This window comes from Aethina tumida, chromosome 5 (genome assembly GCF_024364675.1).
Source record: "Aethina tumida isolate Nest 87 chromosome 5, icAetTumi1.1, whole genome shotgun sequence".
Classification (NCBI taxonomy): Eukaryota; Metazoa; Arthropoda; class Insecta; order Coleoptera; family Nitidulidae; genus Aethina; species Aethina tumida.
The window spans coordinates 2,890,027-2,911,871 of NC_065439.1; the positions used below are offsets into that span (position 1 = coordinate 2,890,027).

The following is a 21,845-nucleotide window of genomic DNA, read 5'->3' on the forward strand; positions in this document are numbered from 1 at the left end:
ATATATAATATATAATATATAATATATAATATATAATATATAATATATAATATATAATATATATAATATATAATATATAATATATAATATATAATATATAATATATAATATATAATATATAATATATAATATAATATATAATATATAATATATAATATATAATATATAATATATATATATAATATATAATATATAATATATAATATATAATATATAATATATAATATATAATATATAATAATATATAATATATAATATAATATATAATATATAATATATAATATATAATATATAATATATAATATATAATATATAATATATATATATAATATATAATATATAATATATAATATATAATATATAATATATAATATATAATATATAATATATAATATATAATATATAATATATAATATATAATATATAATTATATATAATATATAATATATAATATATAATATATAATATATAATATATATAATATATAATATATAATATATAATATTATTAATATATAATATATAATATATAATATATAATATATAATATATAATATATAATATATAATATATAATATATAATATATAATATATAATATATAATATATAATATATAATATATAATATATAATATATAATATATATAATATATAATATATAATATATATATAATATATAATATATAATATATAATATATATAATATATAATATAATATATAATATATAATATATAATATATAATATATAATATATAATATATGTTAAAAATATATAAAATTTTATACATTTATAAAAAATTACATAATATAAAATAAGTTGAAAATATATTCTTTTAACTTTTGTCATTTAATAATTAGAATGACAATAATTAACTTTTAGTGATTATTGTATTACCTTGAAAAACTTGTAATCATATAATCAAAATCAGTCCTATTGAATTTCAATTTATTTTTAATTGGGACTATTATTTAATAATAATGTATAACCTTGAAAATTTTACTTGCAATCAATAAAATTTTTTAATAAATAAAATACAGAAATAAATTTAGCATTAGCTTTCATTTATAACTTGTATAATAATATATACAAATATATGAGACATTCAATTGCAGTATAAATTATTTAACAAATGCATTCTTTGTAATAACGTGGAAAAGTCAGTTTATTTAATATGCACAGTTTATCCCACATTACGATAACCATACAGACAATATGCATATGAAACTTGAGCCTGACATATCAAAGCAAATAGTCCATTACATTGTCTACAATAAATCAATACGTTTTACTTACAATAATAAATGGAAATAGCTTTGTAATACAATAGACAGTGTCACAGCTTCTCGTTCACAGTACACACGCACACGTTAAACAGATTAATCTCGAAAATTTAATAATACAATTACCGTTAATTACAAGTTTGTATCAATGTAAGACAATTCCTTTGATCGTGCCCTTAATCCCACTTCCCCCAATTTAATAATACCGACTTAAATTCCCATTGTGCTTACATCAGTTAGTGCCGAGTGTCTCCGGCTAATGTATAAAATAAATTTCCGTTCCGCTAAATTGAAATTTCAATATGGCGGCCGCAATTTGATTTCAATGGCAAAATATCGGGAGCAAACAGTCAACTTGGGCAAGGGGTAACTTTTAATAGTTTTCCTCAAATCACAGCTAATTGAATCGAAGTAGCTAAGTTCACAAAATTGTTATGATGTAAATGCATCCGGTTAATCAAACTTTAAGAGCTTTCCGAGGTGAATTAATTAAATTGAAGTTGGGGGAACTATTTTTACTGTGAAACTTTCATTAATGAACTAAAACAGGCATCAGTAATACACGTTTAAATCCGGCCAATATTTTTTCTGGTGCTTCCCAAGGAATAACGGAAACGGATGCTCCAGTTAAAATCGACATCTATTTCAATTCGAGCTTTGTGCAGGCAACTGCATTTTAAATTTGGCCACACATTTATTTTTCTTTGTAAGACCGAAACGTCGCCATCATTTATCTTTATTTGCTGTGCACTTTTAAAACGCATCAGGAAGCTTTTATTGGGATAACCAATTTATTGCCTCATGTACAAGAAATAAGCTCAATCGATAATTGGAACAGTAATCATAAATTTATTCCAGATGGTTGGGTGTAAAGTGGACCATAGCCCTCTCCTTCGTGACTTACATGCCTTTCATCGCCGCCCAGTTCTACCCCAAGTTTTACACGATGATACCCAGTGGTCTGGCCGTTGGTTTTGGTGGCGGCCCCCTGTGGTGCGCCAAATGCACCTACCTAACCGTAATCGCCGAAGCTTACTCCAAGTTGACCGGAATGAGCTCAGACATAGCTGTCACCAGGTTCTTCGGCGTCTTCTTTATGTTCTATCAGTTCTCCCAAGTGTGGGGCAACCTGATTAGTTCCGCAGGTGAGTTTTTGTTAGTAATCCAACCCAATATTAAATGCTTTAATTGCTTGAGTTGTGTCAGTAAGTTAATTGGACAAACGATAAGTGAGCAACGGAGGACTAAAGGCAATTTAAAGAGGTGTCCCGGCTGAAATTAATGTGGTCAAATTGTCTGAACGAGTTCTTGAAAAGGACACAGGACAAAGGCGGACAGGTGCCATAATGGACGAAAGTGGGTCGTAATTTAATTTGACCTAATTAATGACTATTAATGTAAAAAAGTCGATTTTCATTACTCTCCGGAATAAGTGATTAACACATTCATCTTAATTAATTGTTCTCGTCCTGATTGGATTTGAATTTCTATTAGTGAAGTCCATTTAAGTTGTCGAAGACAACGTTTCCATCGTGGAATTTGCTTTTACTTATTCATTTCTGGCGAATCCAGTGAACTGACAAAGTCATTAGATACGCAAATTGCATTTACTTAAATCCGCACGTTTTTAATTTCTTTAAGGAACAAGCTTTTTGTTCAAAACTAAGTTTACAAGAGACCCAGAAGTACCTGACTTGACTGGCAGCAGCTGAAGCTTTTCATTTCCTTGAAAATAGCCTTCAGTATGATTAGAATACACATATAACTTGGTCACACTTTCAGCTGAAAAGCCTAAGTTAAATCAATATTATGATTGAGTCCTGTCCTCTGTAGAAGTCTTCCTCTTCTTCCTTTTAAATTTTTAGGTGGATGGTTAAGTGGCTGAATAATTGACTAATTAATGAGTAAATAATAAAAGTTGGCCACACTTTCAGCTGAAAGGCCTAAGTTTAATCCATATTATGATTGAGTGCTGTCCTCTGTAGAAGTTTTCCTCTTCTTCCTTTTAATTTTTTAGGTGAATGGTTGAGTGGCTGAATAATTGACTAATTAATGAGTAAATAATAAAAGTTGGCCACACTTTCAGCTGAAAGGCCTAAGTTTAATCCATATTATGATTGAGTGCTGTCCTATGTAGAAGTTTTCCTCTTCTTCCTTTTAATTTTTTAGGTGAATGGTTGAGTGGCTGAATAATTGACTAATTAATGAGTAAATAATAAAAGTTGGCCACACTTTCAGCTGAAAGGCCTAAGTTAAATCAATATTATGATTGAGTCCTGTCCTCTGTAGAAGTCTTCCTCTTCTTCCTTTTAAATTTTTAGGTAGATAGTTGAGTGGCTGAATAATTGACTAATTAATGAGTAACTAATAAAAATTGGCCACACTTTCAGCTGAAAGGCCTAAGTTTAATCCATATTATGATTGAGTCCTGTCCTCTGTAGAAGTCCTCCTCTTCTTCCTTTTAAATTTTTAGGTGGATGGTTGAGTGGCTGAATAATTGACTAATTAATGAGTAAATAATGTTGGCCACACTTTCAGCTGAAAGGCCTAAGTTTAATCCATATTATGATTGAGTCCTGTCCTCTGTAGAAGTCTTCCTCTTCTTCCTTTTAAATTTTTAGATGGATGGTTGAGTGGCTGAATAATTGACTAATTAATGAGTAAATAATAAAAGTTGGCCACACTTTCAGCTGAAAGGCCTAAGTTTAATCCATATTATGATTGAGTCCTGACCTCTGTAGAAGTCTTCCTCTTCTTCCTTTTAAATTTTTAGGTGGATGGTTAAGTGGCTGAATAATTGACTAATTAATGAGTAAATAATAAAAGTTGGCCACACTTTCAGCTGAAAGGCCTAAGTTTAATCCATATTATGATTGAGTCCTGTCCTCTGTAGAAATCTTCTTCTTCTTCCCTTTAAATTTTTAGGTGGATGGTTGAGTGGCTGAATAATTGACTAATTAATGAGTAAATAATAAAAATTGGCCACACTTTCAGCTGAAAGGCCTAAGTTTAATCCATATTATGATTGAGTGCTGTCCTCTGTAGAAGTTTTCCTCTTCTTCCTTTTAATTTTTTAGGTGAATGGTTGAGTGGCTGAATAATTGACTAATTAATGAGTAAATAATAAAAGTTGGCCACACTTTCAGCTGAAAGGCCTAAGTTTAATCCATATTATGATTGAGTGCTGTCCTCTGTAGAAGTTTTCCTCTTCTTCCTTTTAATTTTTTAGGTGAATGGTTGAGTGGCTGAATAATTGACTAATTAATGAGTAAATAATAAAAGTTGGCCACACTTTCAGCTGAAAGGCCTAAGTTTAATCCATATTATGATTGAGTCCTGTCCTCTGTAGAAGTCTTCCTCTTCTTCCTTTTAAATTTTTAGATGGATGGTTGAGTGGCTGAATAATTGACTAATTAATGAGTAAATAATAAAAGTTGGCCACACTTTCAGCTGAAAGGCCTAAGTTTAATCCATATTATGATTGAGTCCTGTCCTCTGTAGAAATCTTCTTCTTCTTCCCTTTAAATTTTTAGGTGGATGGTTGAGTGGCTGAATAATTGACTAATTAATGAGTAAATAATTAAAGTTGGCCACACTTTCAGCTGAAAGGCCTAAGTTTAATCCATATTATGATTGAGTCCTGTCCTCTGTAGAAATCTTCTTCTTCTTCCCTTTAAATTTTTAGGTGGATGGTTGAGTGGCTGAATAATTGACTAATTAATGAGTAAATAATAAAAATTGGCCACACTTCCAGCTGAAAGGCCTAAGTTTAATCCATATTATGATTGAGTCCTGTCCTCTGTAGAAGTTTTCCTCTTCTTCCTTTTAATTTTTTAGATGGATGGTTGAGTGGCTGAATAATTGACTAATTAATGAGTAAATAATAAAAGTTGGCCACACTTTCAGCTGAAAGGCCTAAGTTTAATCCATATTATGATTGAGTCCTGTCCTCTGTAGAAATCTTCTTCTTCTTCCCTTTAAATTTTTAGGTGGATGGTTAAGTGGCTGAATAATTGATTAATTAATGAGTAAATAATAAAAGTTGGCCACACTTTCAGCTGAAAGGCCTAAGTTTAATCCATATTATGATTGAGTCCTGTCCTCTGTAGAAGTCCTCCTCTTCTTCCTTTTAAATTTTTAGGTGGATGGTTAAGTGGCTGAATAATTGACTAATTAATGAGTAAATAATAAAAGTTGGCCACACTTTCAGCTGAAAGGCCCAAGTTTAATCCATATTATGATTGAGTGCTGTCCTCTGTAGAAGTTTTCCTCTTCTTCCTTTTAATTTTTTAGATGGATGGTTGAGTGGCTGAATAATTGACTAATTAATGAGTAAATAATAAAAGTTGGCCACACTTTCAGCTGAAAGGCCTAAGTTTAATCCATATTATGATTGAGTCCTGTCCTCTGTAGAAGTCCTCCTCTTCTTCCTTTTAAATTTTTAGGTGGATGGTTGAGTGGCTGAATAATTGACTAATTAATGAGTAAATAATAAAAGTTGGCCACACTTTCAGCTGAAAGGCCTAAGTTTAATCCATATTATGATTGAGTCCTGTCCTCTGTAGAAATCTTCTTCTTCTTCCCTTTAAATTTTTAGGTGGATGGTTGAGTGGCTGAATAATTGACTAATTAATGAGTAAATAATAAAAATTGGCCACACTTTCAGCTGAAAGGCCTAAGTTTAATCCATATTATGATTGAGTCCTGTCCTCTGTAGAAGTCTTCCTCTTCTTCCTTTTAAATTTTTAGGTGGATGGTTGAGTGGCTGAATAATTGACTAATTAATGAGTAAATAATAAAAGTTGGCCACACTTTCAGCTGAAAGGCCTAAGTTTAATCCATATTATGATTGAGTCCTGTCCTCTGTAGAAGTCTTCCTCTTCTTCCTTTTAAATTTTTAGATGGATGGTTGAGTGGCTGCATAATTGACTAATTAATGAGTAAATAATAAAAGTTGGCCACACTTTCAGCTGAAAGGCCTAAGTTAAATCAATATTATGATTGAGTCCTGTCCTCTGTAGAAGTCTTCCTCTTCTTCCTTTTAATTTTTTAGGTGGATGGTTAAGTGGCTGAATAATTGACTAATTAATGAGTAAATAATAAAAGTTGGCCACACTTTCAGCTGAAAGGCCTAAGTTTAATCCATATTATGATTGAGTCCTGTCCTCTGTAGAAGTCCTCCTCTTTTTCCTTTTAAATTTTTAGGTGATTGGTTGAGTGGCTGAATAATTGACCAATTAATGAGTAAATAATAAAAATTGGCCACACTTTCAGCTGAAAGGCCTAAGTTTAATCCATATTATGATGGAGTCCTGTCCTCTGTAGAAGTCTTCCTCTTCTTCCTTTTAAATTTTTAGGTAGATATTTGAGTGGCTGAATAATTGACTAATTAATGAGTAAATAATAAAAGTTGGCCACACTTTCAGCTGAAAGGCCCAAGTTTAATCCATATTATGATTGAGTCCTGTCCTCTGTAGAAGTCTTCCTCTTCTTCCTTTTAAATTTTTAGGTAGATAGTTGAGTGGCTGAATAATTGACTAATTAATGAGTAAATAATAAAAGTTGGCCACACTTTCAGCTGAAAGGCCTAAGTTTAATCCATATTATGATTGAGTCCTGTCCTCTGTAGAAGTCTTCCTCTTCTTCCTTTTAAATTTTTAGGTGGATGGTTGAGTGGCTGAATAATTGACTAATTAATGAGTAAATAATAAAAGTTGGCCACACTTTCAGCTGAAAGGCCTAAGTTTAATCCATATTATGATTGAGTCCTGTCCTCTGTAGAAGTCTTCCTCTTCTTCTTTTTAAATTTTTAGGTGGATGGTTGAGTGGCTGAATAATTGACTAATTAATGAGTAAATACTAAAAGTTGGCCACACTTTCAGCTGAAAGGCCTAAGTTTAATCCATATTATGATTGAGTCCTGTCCTCTGTAGAAGTCTTCCTCTTCCTATTGTCCTATTAATTTAGTTGAAGCTTTTTGATATTTTTTATAACCAGTTTATTTTGTGACAATAATTTGTACAATTCTTTCACACTAAACGGTTTCAAATAATACAACTAATTGCGAGTAACTTTAACAAAAACAGCCATAAATTTTATGCACGAATTGAAACAGCAAATAAAATTCGAGTAACACGAATAATTTATTTTCATGTTTTATTACGTTTCCCTCTGTTTGACGCGAAATAAAACGCAATAAAATAAATTCCAGCGTAGCATCGGATGGAAAAAGTAATTTTTATAAATACACCGGTGCACATTTTATGTTCACAGTGTTCATTGTCAGTTCAGACATCAAAGAGCCGTGTCAAATTAGTCGACTTGACTGCCTTCTTCAACTCACTTATGAAATATAAAAATGAAATCGAAGTACTTAGGGTTTTTTTGGGGCCCATTTAGTGAACTTTTCCACTTCTTTATACGTCTACGTTCAACTTGTTGACACAATGAAACGATATTTGAATATACCAATAAATTGGTGGAGCATTACAAATCTTGTTACGTCGATAACTTATTCAGTACGGTTTTGGAACTCGGTTCGTGGCTTTTTACGTACGGATTTACGATGTAACTATTCGCCGTACTTAAGTTAAAGTATTTACGTAAAATAGCATATTTCTTTCAGATAAGTAAAGTTTAACAACTAACTGAATACTCCAATAAATCAATGATTAAATCGAGTAAGTGGAATTAAACAGGTATTCGAAGCCAAGTTAAAGCTAAACTGTATAAATTGAACATCTCTCAAGTTTTGCCTTTGCAGTTGGGAAATTTCATTATCTACGAACTAGTCAAGACTTTATCCTTTATTTGTTGTCAATTTTGTTGAACAAAGGTGTATAATGCAAATCGCAACTGGAACGATTTATAGAGATTTACAACTTCTCTGATGCAGACGATTTTTGTTTTATTTCTCCTTTGTAAATGATGTGTTCAATTGGAAAATAATAAAACAATTCAAATCCTAACTTTCTCTATTATATTTGTTTATTGTGTTAGTATAAATTTTTCAATTCAAATTAAAGAAGAAAATAGATTTATATGAGTTATACTGTCAGTCTTTAAATTTCCTTAACTAATTCAAACTAAAATATTAGGTTAGGTTAGATTAAGTTAGGTTAGGTTAGGTTAGATAGGTTAAATTTACCATAAATATAAAATTGAAGTCGTAATTTATTCTTTATAAATGATTCTGAAGTATTCAATAGAAAAATACTAAAACAATTCAAATCGTAACTTCCTCCTTTAATTCACATAATTTTTATTATATTTGTTTGTACAATATCATGATATTTTCAATAAATATACAGAGAAAACGGTTCTATATAAGTTACACAGACAGTCTTTAACTTTCCTTAACTAATTCATAGAATATTTGGTTAGGTTAGATTAAGTTAGGTTATGTTAGTTAGGTTAGGTAGGTTAAATTTCCTTTTAATATAAAATAGAAGTCGTAATTTATTCTTTATAAGTGATTCTGAAGTATTCATTAGAAAAATACTAAAACAATTCAAATCGTAACTTTCTCCTTTAATTCACATAATTTTTATTATATTTGTTTGTACAATATCATGAAATTTCCAATATATATACAGAGAAAACGGTTCTATGTAAGTTACACATTCAGTCTTTAACTTTCTTTAACTAATTCATAAAATATTTGGTTAGGTTAGATTAAGTTAGGTTATGTTAGTTAGGTTAGGTAGGTTAAGGTCTTTATAAGTGATTCTGAAGTATTCAGTAGAAAAAATACTAAAACAATTCAAATCGTAACTTTCTCTATTAAGTCACATAATATTTATTATATTTGTTTGTACATTATCATGAAATTTTCAATAAATATACAGAGAAAATGGTTCTATATAAGTTACACAGACAGTCTTTAACTTTTCTTAACTAATTCATAAAATATTTGGTTAGGTTAGATTAAGTTAGGTTAGGTTAGTTAGGTTAAATTTCCTATAAATATAAAATAGAAGTCGTAATTTATTCTTTATAAGTGATTCTGAAGTATTCAATAGAAAAAATACTAAAACAATTCAAATAATAACTTTCTCTATTAAGTCGCATAATTTTGTACATTATCATGAAATTTTCAATAAATACACAGAGAAAATGGTTCTATATAACTTTCCTTAACTAATTCATAAAATATTAGGTTAGGTTAGATTAAGTTAGGTTATGTTAGTTAGGTTAGGTAGGTTAAATTTTCTTCAAATATAAAATAGAAGTCGTAATTTATTCTTTATAAGTGATTCTGAAGTATTCATTAGAAAAATACTAAAACAATTCAAATCGTAACTTTCTCCTTTAATTCACATAATTTTTATTATAGTTGTTTGTACAATATCATGAAATTTCCAATATATATACAGAGAAAACGGTTCTATATAAGTTACACATTCAGTCTTTAACTTTCTTTAACTAATTCATAAAATATTTGGTTAGGTTAGATTAAGTTAGGTTATGTTAGTTAGGTTAGGTAGGTTAAGGTCTTTATAAGTGATTCTGAAGTATTCATTAGAAAAATACTAAAACAATTCAAATCGTAACTTTCTCTATTAAGTCAAATAATATTTATTATATTTGTTTGTACATTATCATGAAATTTTCAATAAATATACAGAGAAAATGGTTCTATATAAGTTACACAGACAGTCTTTAACTTTTCTTAACTAATTCATAAAATATTTGGTTAGGTTAGATTAAGTTAGGTTAGGTTAGTTAGGTTAAATTTCCTATAAATATAAAATAGAAATCGTAATTTATTCTTTATAAGTGATTCTGAAGTATTCAATAGAAAAAATACTAAAACAATTCAAATAATAACTTTCTCTATTAAGTCGCATAATTTTGTACATTATCATGAAATTTTCAATAAATACACAGAGAAAATGGTTCTATATAACTTTCCTTAACTAATTCATAAAATATTAGGTTAGGTTAGATTAAGTTAGGTTATGTTAGTTAGGTTAGGTAGGTTAAATTTCCATTAAATATAAAATAGAAGTCGTAATTTATTCTTTATAAGTGATTCTGAAGTATTCATTAGAAAAATACTAAAACAATTCAAATCGTAACTTTCTCCTTTAATTCACATAATTTTTATTATATTTGTTTGTACAATATCATGAAATTTCCAATATATATACAGAGAAAACGGTTCTATATAAGTTACACATTCAGTCTTTAACTTTCTTTAACTAATTCATAAAATATTTGGTTAGGTTAGATTAAGTTAGGTTATGTTAGTTAGGTTAGATTAAGTTAGGTTATGTTAGTTAGGTTAGGTAGGTTAAGGTCTTTATAAGTGATTCTGGAGTATTCAGTAGAAAAAATACTAAAACAATTCAAATCGTAACTTTCTCTATTAAGTCACATAATATTTATTATATTTGTTTGTACATTATCATGAAATTTTCAATAAATATACAGAGAAAATGGTTCTATATAAGTTACACAGACAGTCTTTAACTTTTCTTAACTAATTCATAAAATATTTGGTTAGGTTAGATTAAGTTAGGTTAGGTTAGTTAGGTTAAAATTCCTATAAATATAAAATAGAAGTCGTAATTTATTCATTATAAGTGATTCTGAAGTATTCAATAGAAAAAATAGTAAAACAATTCAAATAATAACTTTCTCTATTAAGTCACATAATTTTGTACATTATCATGAAATTTTCAATAAATACACAGAGAAAATGGTTCTATATAACTTTCCTTAACTAATTCATAAAATATTAGGTTAGGTTAGATTAAGTTAGGTTAAGTTTTTCTCCTGAGCCATTAATTTGTTTGGAGAACGTTCTTTATATGTGTATGGATAAAATAGATGTAGAAATTTAATCCACATATTAAGATTCTGATATATTTTTACTGAAGTAAATAAATTCATTATAAATTATTTGAAATTTTCAAAAAATATATAGAAAAATTGTAATTCTTATATATCGTAAACAAGTAAAATAGATTTGCTGAGATAAATTTCAACATAAGAGTTATTACTTGTAACTGATCTTTTAGAATTGCATTCAGCAATTTTCCACTGCATTAACCTTTCATGTAACGCCGAGACTAATGCCGAAGAACGTCTAAGGTGTGTATAAATCATGTTTTTCTTCACTCCGCAGTACTGTCATCGGGCACTGGCACGGAACCAGCACCCGCCAACGAAACGACACCCTTCAATTCCACCGCCCTGTTCGCGAATCTGACTAAGCTCGCACAAACCGATCCCGGTGATGTATGTGGCGCCAATTTTTGTCCCGCCGCCGCAGCCGAGGCCCCCAACCCCAACTTGGAGCCGCCGAGCGCCGCCAAAATTAACCTGATCACCGGCATCTATTTGGCCTGCATGTTTGCAGCCGTCATGATTGTGGCTTTCGGGGTCGATTCCATGAAACGGTAGGTGGGTGCTAATAACTATGATATTGGAGGGAAATTGGATATGGCTCAATAATATTGCCTATGTTATTACGGATAATATCCAGCTTGTGGAAGTATCAATTACTCAAGTCATCACTGCAATAATTAGTTGTGTGACTCAAGAAACAAAGCCATTAATCAGTACTTTCTGAAATAAACTAAGACGCCATCTTAACAGATACAAATTTATAGGTTATGGCCAACTAAATGAGTGTTTTCCCTTTCAGTTATGGCAAAGGTCGAAAGGGCAGCGGCAGCGGACTGTCAGGATTCAAGTTGCTGGCCGTGACTATGAAACAACTGGCCAATCCTTATCAGTTATTAATTTTACCAATTACCATGTTCATCGGGGCCGAACAAGCTTTTATAGCTGCGGATTTCAACGCCGTAAGTTGCTTTTATTACTTGGTCGGATTGATTTGGGATAAGTCTAGATTTACTGAATAAACTCAACATTGTATAACATTTCACAACAACGTAGCGTCTAACCTCCAATTTAAGCTCCTTTTTTCCTCATCCTGGTCTAGCCCCACTGTTACTCAATAAGCTTTTAATCTGGCTGTTCTCGATCAGTCAAAGGGCATTAGGTCCATCAAAATGAAAGGATTAAAGGCCACGACAAAAACAATTACGACTCACACAACCGATAAAAGGGACACATCCGGTCCATCACCACCGACACGAATGAGGCTCACTTTTTTCCCATTCCAGGCGTTCGTCTCCTGCGGCTGGGGCATCAGCAACATCGGCTTCGTGATGATATGCTTCGGCGTCTGCAACGGGCTGGCGGCCATTTTCACCGGAAGTATAGTGAAAATAACCGGACGCAATCCGGTGATATGCTTCGCGCTCTCGCTCCACGTCGCCCTGATCGTCACCCTGCTGGTCTGGCGGCCCACGCCCGACGGTAAACTAATCTTTTTCGTCATCTCCGGCCTGTGGGGCATCTGCGATGCGGTCTGGCTCGTTCAAATTAACTGTGAGTTGCCGGATAAACGACTTTCCTGATCATTTATTAACGTTCAATTTCTGATTGCAGCGCTGAGTGGGATTTTGTTCCCCGGCAAAGAGGAGGCGGCGTACAGTAATTTCAGGTTGTGGGAGAGCACCGGATCCGTCATTACTTACGCCTACAGTCCGTATTTGTGCACCCACATCAAGTTGTACCTGTTGCTTGGCTTGCTGCTGATTGGCATCAGCGGTTACACCGGTATTGAGATGCTGAAAAGCAAGAAACAAGATGAAGGGGAAGATGCCTCCAAAGGAGAATTTACGTTGGTGAAGAACAGGGCTAAATCTGGTGAAGTTGCTGAATGACTAACTGTGATATTGGGAAGAATGAAAGACACCGAAGAAACTAGTTAATAATTGCAGAGTATTATATTATTTATTCCTGACATAATCTATTAATGAAAATCATAAACAGACAAATCAATATGATTTTAGTTTTTTATAAGAAACTAAGTAAGAGTACCGAAGATTCCATGAATCTTTTAGAATTATGTATATAATTAATGATTGTGCATGTTTTTAAATAAAACTATATTTATAATCTTTGTTTTATTACATGCACAAACTTTCTTCATTATTATAAGTTTAATAAAATACATATTTGAAATTTTGTGACAAGTGGCGCCATCCCTTAGTCGGTAGCAGGAATCCTCCAAGAACACATTACAGAATACTGTTGTCAAGTCGTTGTACTTGGAGAGACATCTGTAATTTCATTTGACTCAAAAGCTTTTAAAGCTTCCTTCGGACAAGTATGTACTTGCAAATTGCATATTGTACAAAAATGAAAAAGTTTCATTAAGATTACAAATGTCATTATGACAAGTTTATCCAAATTACTAAAAGTAAATTGACGAGTTAAAAGTTAAAAGTTAAATTTGCTGTTTCGATGAAAATTCCAATTATTAAAATGCCAGTGTAGCGACCCCAAACGTGCAAAATGGAACCAGATCTCTTAAAAAAGGAGCAAGAATACCACAAGGAGAACCAAAAGCTCGAGATCAAAACCAAAGAGTTGATGAAGAAGGTGGACGATGTAATGAAGCTGCAGGATGAGATTTTGAAGGGCAAATTTTGCCCTAAAGCAATAATAAATGATAACGCAATTGGTGATAACAGTTTCGTGAAATGTAACGACGACGTTATCACATTGCAAGACTTGAACATTCCGGCGTCTGTGGACGACGTGAATCTCAGAGCCAAGTTGTGCTACTTCAACACCTACATCAAAACCCTTAAAAGTGACCTAAGTAAATTACATCAGGAATGTAATTTAAAGGATGAGGCACTGTACCACCTACAAAACGAAAACGTCAAGCTATACGAAGAAAGGAAGAGGATGTTGGTGCGCACAGTGAGTGACAGGAACATGTCCACCAAATACGAAACGATGATAAGCAACTTGAACAACACAATAGCCGAAAGGGATGGGGAGATGCACTCACTGAAGAAGCACAACGTCGCCCTCAAGCGCGAAGTCAAAACTTTAAAAGGGGAGATCATCGCCATGGAAATACAACTCAACAACTTCACGGGCGAAGCTGACAAATACAAAAACGAACTGAAGAAGGTCAAGGAACACGAAAAGTCAACGAACGAGAATCACAAGAAGAAAATTAGGGAACTTGAAGCTGTGATCAAGAACAAAGACAAGAACAAAGCGGATTTGCATGAGGGGTTTAAGAAGCAACAACTTTTGATCGACAATTTGAAGAAGCAGAAGATGCACATCGAAGCCACCCAAATTGCCGAAGTGTCCCATCACATGTACCTTAAGTTACTCGACTGGAACGTCACTGCTTAAGTTGATCCTACAATTTTTATTTAGTTTTGGACAAGTCACTTATTAATATGTTTGCATTTATTATTGTGTATTTTAATAATTAAATTTCTTATGAATGTCAGAAGTTATGTGAAATCAGATGAATAAATATAATAGAAACTTTTTGTATATAACAGTTTTTTGTATGACACAGCAGATGTCGCCCCCATAACATATGCTCTTCGTGATATTAATCCTTCTTCTTATTATTGAATACTAACAGTTTCCTGTACTAACAAAAGGTGGCGTTCTTTTTAAATAATTCATCAACAAATCAACAGAATTTGTTTAAAATTTATTTAATTTTTGTAATTAGCATAAGTACGTCATTACTTTTGTTTTTGATACGTTTTGATTAGTTTCAATCTTTAAAATCGTTTGTGTTAATTTGGCGCCATCTAGGACGTACCTACGAAACTACTAGTGTTAATATTACAGGTATCTGTCACCACTATGTGCAATTGTCTTACTAGTTTAACGTATAATTCATAGAGGGCTTCGAGACGTGAGAGTCACTCCGGTGTAATCCCCAATTTGTTATTAAACAATGAGAATAGTAATGTTAAATGATGGTATGAAATGAAACAGCCCTTACCACAATTATTTCTTTTATTTTGTATACATCTACAAACGACCAAATACAATTGTCATCCACATAATCGCTATATCTTACAGATTCTTTTATGTATCACTAAGAATATTTTCACAATTACGGTTCTACACACAAAATTTAATACTTAAAAACTATGAGTAACGCCTATTATATACAAATCCATTCACAAAACTTACATACTAATAGGAACTTTGGTTACTTTCAGAGATTTGAGTCTCCTACTTGAAAATTTACAAAATATTACACTGGATTTGGTTAATACAACTTAAAGCATCTTTTACCTATAACATGTTAGTGACTAATAAATAATGAATCATTTATGTGCGAAACGTCTTGAGATCAAAACATACATACACCATTTTAAACAATATTTAGCTCAATTAATTCATCAAGATATTGTTGTGTGTATTACATCCGTGGCAATTAAATTGTAATTTACGGTGCATGGAAACTAATACCTACTAATAATATATCTATATAAAATATAAATATGTATTAAATTAATCTTGTTCGGCTATAGATTGAATAATTTGTACTTTTTGATTTTGTGTGTAAGCTGAACGAAATGAAATCATAAGTTACTTGTCTTGATTTGTGAAAAATTGATTGTTTTACACTTTACACATAGTTTGGTCGCTCCACGCTTCTATAATTCATTTTTTTTACGTATACATTCCAAAGGATATGCAAGTTTTATACATTATTATAATCGTATACATGAAAATATCTACCAAAACATAGTCAAATAATAAAATAATACAAAAATATTAAACATCTTGTTGCTTATTGCACATATTAATATTTTATTCAGTTTGACAATGTTTTTGATAATATTTGTTAATATTTACAGCAATCACGATTCACTTTTAAACTAACGCTAATTCATTATGATACAAAAACTATGTACAAAAGTCTCCAGTTTGATATTTACATTGAACGCAGCAGTCTTGACGCCTTTTACCCATTTGACTCGTTTGGTTTTGCTAAATCACAGTGTTTTATACCATGCTTTTTGACATCATCCGCACCGTGTTTTTTAAAGCTTGCCTCTTGTTGCAGAACCAGATCCGTATGACCTCCCTTTCGTACCCCAACTGGTGGGCCAGCCCCGTTATTTCCGTGCCCGAAGGGTGGGTGTTCCTTTCGAAGTGGGCGTTGAGCAGCTCCAAAGCTTGAGGAGTGAACGACGTCCTCCGTTTCCTCTTCTTGGACGGCTCGATGCCGATGAAGTCCGTCAGGTGGTTCTGTCCGCTTTTGTATCTGGAAACAGCAAAACTTCAATGGATTATTATTACGGGAAAGAAAACGGAGACCGAAACTAAATCGGAGAGTGGGATAGTCACCTTTCTTCGGCCTCCTTCATCCACCGCTCCAACACCGGCTTGATCTTCTGGGCGCTCTTCGGCGTTATGTCCAACTTCTCGAACCTGCACAACAAAACGGTCTTACGATCTGGATGAGGGGGTGCAACAATCTTATGGGACCGGACAAAGTAAAAAACAACCTTAGATCTGACTGGCACAGGACACTAGCATACTATAAGATTGTTTCGAAAGCTCAAGTATTCGATGAACATGATGCCAGTGCCCTGGCGCAAATACAAATAACGAACAAAACTAAATACTGAAGGGGGATCAACTCGGGTATGTTCAGGGGGGTCATTTTTTTCAAAACAAACGTTTAACGTACATTGCTTGCTGTTGCGATGAGAGTTGCGCCGCCGCGAACATCTGAGACGCCAGGGCACTGAGAACAAACCAGAGGATTACTTACTTTGCGACCTTCTGGCCAGGACCGGACCAACTAGCACCGAATTTGTGTGAGCATTCGTGCTACTTGGTCTCAGGATGATATCATTGGATGAGTGCCTCGTTCACATTGTATGAAAATGTCCTGGCTTCAAGGATAAAGTAATTATATCAACATCAATATAATTACCCTTAGAAGGGATTGTGTAAGGGATGTGACAATTTACCTGCAGATGGCACTTTGGCTGTAAGCAGGACCCTCGGTGACGCTTAAGGCTTGACCGACTTGGGTTTGCGTCAATCCTAAAGAAAGTCTTCTCAATTTAAACGCTTTCGCAAAGTCTTTAATTTCATCTAAGTTAATCCCGTCCACTACATTACTACTCGTTTGGTTAATAGTCGGCTGATCTAAAATAAATAAAACGCCATTTTAAAATAGTTACAATGTAAGGGCTAAATAGGATAATGGTCATAATCGCCTTGGCTCTATTGACTCAATTAAAACACATAAAAGACGGCATTAAATTCTAGGATATTGTACCACATTAATTTCTGCGTAATTTAATTAACAAGCCATCAAGTGAATTAGGGCAAATTTTTATTGCCGTCCACTCCAAATGATTAGTGTACTCACTGGGCGAATCTATGAGGAGGTCGGCGGTGGAGTTGTCGGTGCAGTTGGGCGACAGGGACGACGGCGACCTCTTCACCTGGCTGACGTTCTGACTAGAGTTGCCGCCCATTGAGGTGTTGATGCTGATCTCGCCGTTGCTCGGCATCCTGGTGACGCTGGAGGCCGAGGCCGGAGGCGAATTGTTCCTGCAACACCCACGTTAGACTAACTTCCGGAGACAAATCGATGGGGTTACCTGATGATGGGTTGGTGCATCTTGGTGTCCTGGTAGTGGGTGTTGTTGCTGATCTGCGGCAGGTGGTTCATGGGGCTCCTGGAGTTGTGCTGCTGCGTGGTGGTCAGCAACGTGGGTGCTTGAGTCAACAAGGGTTGCTGCATGGGGTTCAAGATTGGGGGGTTGGGGGGTAAGGTCTGGAGCAAGCTCTGGGTGGAACCGTTGGACAATAAGTGGGACAGGGTGGCGGGGTTGAGGAGGTTCGGGTTAATTGTGCCGTTTGTTGTCGGAACTGAAAATTTTACGTTAAATATTACTAACACTAATTAATTGACGTCGATGTTTCTTACCTGTGCTGCCGGCGTTGTTTATTAAATTAGTCTGGGCCATGGCCTGTAAATTGGCAAGGGACGTCTGCATAACTTGTCCATTATTCAGTGCCAGGTTCACCATTTGATCGGAGCTATTTACATGATTCACCGGAATTGTTAAGATTGTCTGTGTGGCCAAACCTGTGAATAATTAAACGTGACATCTGTGGTTTATTTTTGATGAACCTTTTTTATACCTTGTGACGTGGGTATGAGGAGTTGGGCTCCCTGGATGCCTTGGACTAGTTGTCCGGAGGCAAGGATGAATTGGGGCATGGGCGCCGGCTGTTGGGCGTTAATCAGGGGGTTCTGGGTGGGCAGTGGCGTACTTTGGGGCGGCTGGGGGGTATTTACGTTGGGTGTCATGATCACTGGGGACATATCTGAGACGCTGCTGCTCTGACTACTCCTCGGTGTGGCAGCTAAAAATCAAAATCGTTTTAAGGTGAACTATGAGTGGGAAATTATTACAGTAAACAATATTATGAATAAGTAATCGGAGAGCAATTGATACTTGCGGTTACTTCACTATTTATTATTCCAATGCAAATGAGCCACTACCTAAATTACGTTGGTAAGTAGCCGGTTAATTAATGTTCAGCAATAATTATTAATGTGGGAATTTTGCCCGGAATTAATAGGATTTTCCACCTTTAAAGAAATGTGTAAGAAATTTAATTTAAATTAATATTCATCAGCAGTTCCTTCAGCGAAAATGGGTTATTCATCTGTTCGATGAAACGAGGATTATTACAAAAAATAAATTATATAAACAATTAAGACATGGCAAGCATAAATTGCACAAACAAACGAAACAAATATTTAACCAACACTAAACAGACAATAACGAACAATAATTGTTTATTATAATTAGCGTGAGGTAATTACTATTTATATTTATTTAGAATATGCTCATCATTAAATCCGCTGCTTATTTCTTTCTCTCCTCCGCGTATTATGGTGGAAAACACAAAAGCAAATAATTCCGGGTAAACGTAACATGCACCGATAATTATTGCAGACAATACGTGTTTAAACTTTTGTTTTGCGGGTGATTTACATAATAAAAAAATAGATTGGTGGGATCTGGGAAATGATGCGTCGACGGTGGAATTCTGAGGTGTGTTTCATGTAGGGATTCCCCAACTGTTTTTAATTCTTGGTTAACCGATGCTGGACATAAATATTACTTGAGAAATAATAATGTTTAATGGCTTTATTGAATTCCGTTTATTTATTTCAGTTGAGTGTTTTTCAACGTGTTGTGTCACAAAAATTTATATTAAATATTATTATAAAAACATAATTACTATTAAGTGTGAGTAAGAATATTTTATTGTAAAAAATAAATATATATATAAAGCAATAAAGATCTGTATATGGTAAAGTAGTATTATTATTTAAGGAAAAACAATGAATTCTAAAAATAACAAAGATATTATAAAAAAATATAGTTGACAAGAAAAAAATAATTTCATATTGCACAACATAAATTATACAGAAAATTTAAATATTTATTTATTAAATTGAAAAACAAACAAAAATGTTAACAACAAAGGAAAATATTAATATTATTCATAAATAATATTAATAATAAACAACAAGAATATAAATAATTATATAATTTACATAAAAAAATTGAAAAACTATTAAAAAAGTTAAAAGAAAGATAAAGAGATAAAATTTCATAACATAAAAAAATTATGAAAATAACATAAATATAAAATTAATTATGATGAAAGATCTAGTCAAGAAAATGTTATTTACAGGAAAAATTACATAAATAATTATATAATTTATATAAAAAAATGGAAAAATGTTGGAAAGTTCAAAAACTTATATAAATAAATTTATAATTTATATAAAAAATTAAAATCTCTTAAAAATGTTAAAAAACAAATGGAAAATAATTAATATTAAACATGAAAAATGATAAATCTTCAGAGAAATGTTAAAATAATAATAATAATTATAATACATAAGAAATTTAATGAAATATATAAATAATTAAATAATTTATAAAAAAAATGTTTAAAATTTTTTTGAAAATGTTAAATACAAATATAAAATATTAATATTATACATAAAAAATAATAAAACTTAAGAAAAATGTTTAGAAAGACTCAAAAATTTGGAAATATTAATACACAAAATTTATTATAATATTCAAAAATATAATAATATAACACAATTCTAGATAAAATTAAATAAATAATTATATAATTTATATAAAAAAAAATGGAAAAACTCTGAAAAATGTTGGAAAGTCCCAAAATTTATATAAATAAATAAATAATTTATATAAAAAATTGAAAATCTCTTAAAGATGTTGAAAGACAAATGGAAAATAAGTAATATTAAACATGAAAAATGTTAAATCTTCAGAAAAATGTTAAAATAATAATAATAAATAAGGAAATTTAATGAAATATATAAATAATTACATAATTTATATAAAAAAAAATGTTTAAAATTTTTTAAAAATGTTAAATACAAATATAAAATATTAATATTATACATAAAAAATAATAAAACTTATGAAAAATGTTTGGAAAGTCTCAAAAATATCAAAATATTAATAAACAAAATTTATTATAAAATTTAAAAAAATAATAATATAACACAATTCTATAATAATAATGATATAATTTATACTAAAAAATGGAAAAACTCAAAAAAATTTTGGAAAGCCTGAAAATTTATATAAATAAATATATAATTTATATAAAAAAATTGAAAATCTCTTAAAATGTTAAAGACAAATGGAAAATAATTAATATTAAAGATGAAAAATGATAAATCTTTAAAAATAAATGTTAAAATAATAATTATAATAAATAATGAAATTTAATGAAATATATAAACAATTATTTAATGTATAAAAAAAAATGTTTAAAATATTTTAAAAATGTTAAATACAAATATAAAATATTAATATTATACAAAAAAAATAATAAAGTTTAAGAAAAATGGTAAATCTTCAGAAAAATGTTAAAATAATAATAATAATTATAATAAATAATGAAATATATAAATAAGTATATGATTTAGAAAAAAAAATGTTTAAAATATTTTAAAAATACAAATATAAAATATTAATATTATACACAAAAGAACTTGAAATGAAATGAAAATTTTGCAAATATTAATAAATAAAATTATAAAAATAATGATAATTAATATTAAAATGTATAAGATATATAAATAATTATGAAATTTATATAAAAAATTGAAAATCTTTTAAAAGTGTTAAAAAACAAATGGAAAATATTAATATAAAACATAAAAAATAAAATCTCATAAAAATGTTGGAAAGCTCCAAAAATTTGGAAGTAATAAATAAAATTAATACTTAGGTTGAAGAAAATTTAATATTACACAATAAAGATAAAAATTATATAAACAATAATAATAAGATATATAAATAAATATATAATTTATGCAATTCAAATTCAAAAAGTCTTAACAATGTTAAAAGATAAATCAAAAATAAAATTGATTCTAATGTTATAAAAATTAATATTTTAATAAAATTATATAATAAAAAAATTTAATAGAACATATAATTTAATTTAAAAAATTGAAAAATAGACAAATAATAAAATATCAGAATTTTAAAAATATGTGACAAACATAATATAAATGTAAAATTTTGAAAAGTATAAAAAGAAAAAATGTTAAATGAAATAATAATTTGTGTTTAAAAATTCAGAAAATAAGATATT

The 21,845-nt window shown here is 30.8% G+C and overlaps 3 protein-coding genes across 7 annotated transcripts in view; 2 read left to right on the top strand and 1 right to left on the bottom strand.

Moving 5' to 3' along the window:
• Positions 1-13,080, top strand: part of LOC109601603 (UNC93-like protein) — a 31,942-nt gene extending 18,862 nt beyond the window's left edge. For both annotated transcript variants that reach the window (XM_020017851.2, XM_020017852.2), the window contains exons 3-7: positions 2,139-2,425; positions 11,413-11,686; positions 11,935-12,094; positions 12,419-12,686; positions 12,747-13,080. In XM_020017851.2, coding sequence (XP_019873410.1) covers positions 2,139-2,425; positions 11,413-11,686; positions 11,935-12,094; positions 12,419-12,686; positions 12,747-13,024 — 1,267 coding nt within the window. In that variant the 3' untranslated portion in view covers positions 13,025-13,080. The remainder of the gene's footprint in view (positions 1-2,138; positions 2,426-11,412; positions 11,687-11,934; positions 12,095-12,418; positions 12,687-12,746) is intronic.
• A 375-nt stretch (positions 13,081-13,455) lies between these two features.
• On the top strand, positions 13,456-14,674 carry LOC109601602 (testis-expressed protein 9-like). Its single transcript, XM_049967839.1, has one exon. It carries the CDS (start codon positions 13,659-13,661, stop codon positions 14,520-14,522), a length of 864 nt encoding a protein of 287 aa, XP_049823796.1. The 5' UTR covers positions 13,456-13,658; the 3' UTR covers positions 14,523-14,674.
• A 463-nt stretch (positions 14,675-15,137) lies between these two features.
• LOC109601604 (POU domain, class 6, transcription factor 2) overlaps positions 15,138-21,845 on the bottom strand; it is a 121,766-nt gene continuing 115,058 nt past the window's right edge. The window contains exons 5-12 of one of the 4 annotated variants that reach the window (XM_020017853.2): positions 18,318-18,542; positions 18,100-18,261; positions 17,771-18,041; positions 17,536-17,720; positions 17,129-17,309; positions 16,843-16,899; positions 16,497-16,580; positions 15,138-16,413 (exon numbers count right to left, since the gene is read on the bottom strand). In XM_020017853.2, coding sequence (XP_019873412.2) covers positions 16,152-16,413; positions 16,497-16,580; positions 16,843-16,899; positions 17,129-17,309; positions 17,536-17,720; positions 17,771-18,041; positions 18,100-18,261; positions 18,318-18,542 — 1,427 coding nt within the window. In that variant the 3' untranslated portion in view covers positions 15,138-16,151. Of the gene's footprint in view, positions 16,429-16,496; positions 16,581-16,842; positions 16,900-17,128; positions 17,310-17,535; positions 17,721-17,770; positions 18,042-18,099; positions 18,262-18,317; positions 18,543-21,845 lie in introns of all 4 variants that reach the window. The other 3 variants (XM_049967831.1, XM_049967834.1, XM_049967832.1) reach the window with 3 other exon arrangements.

What these genes read in the sequence shown, in the direction of transcription:
- LOC109601602 (XM_049967839.1), top strand. Translation starts at nt 13,659, where the DNA reads ATGGAACCAGATCTCTTAAAAAAGGAGCAAGAATACCACAAGGAGAAC.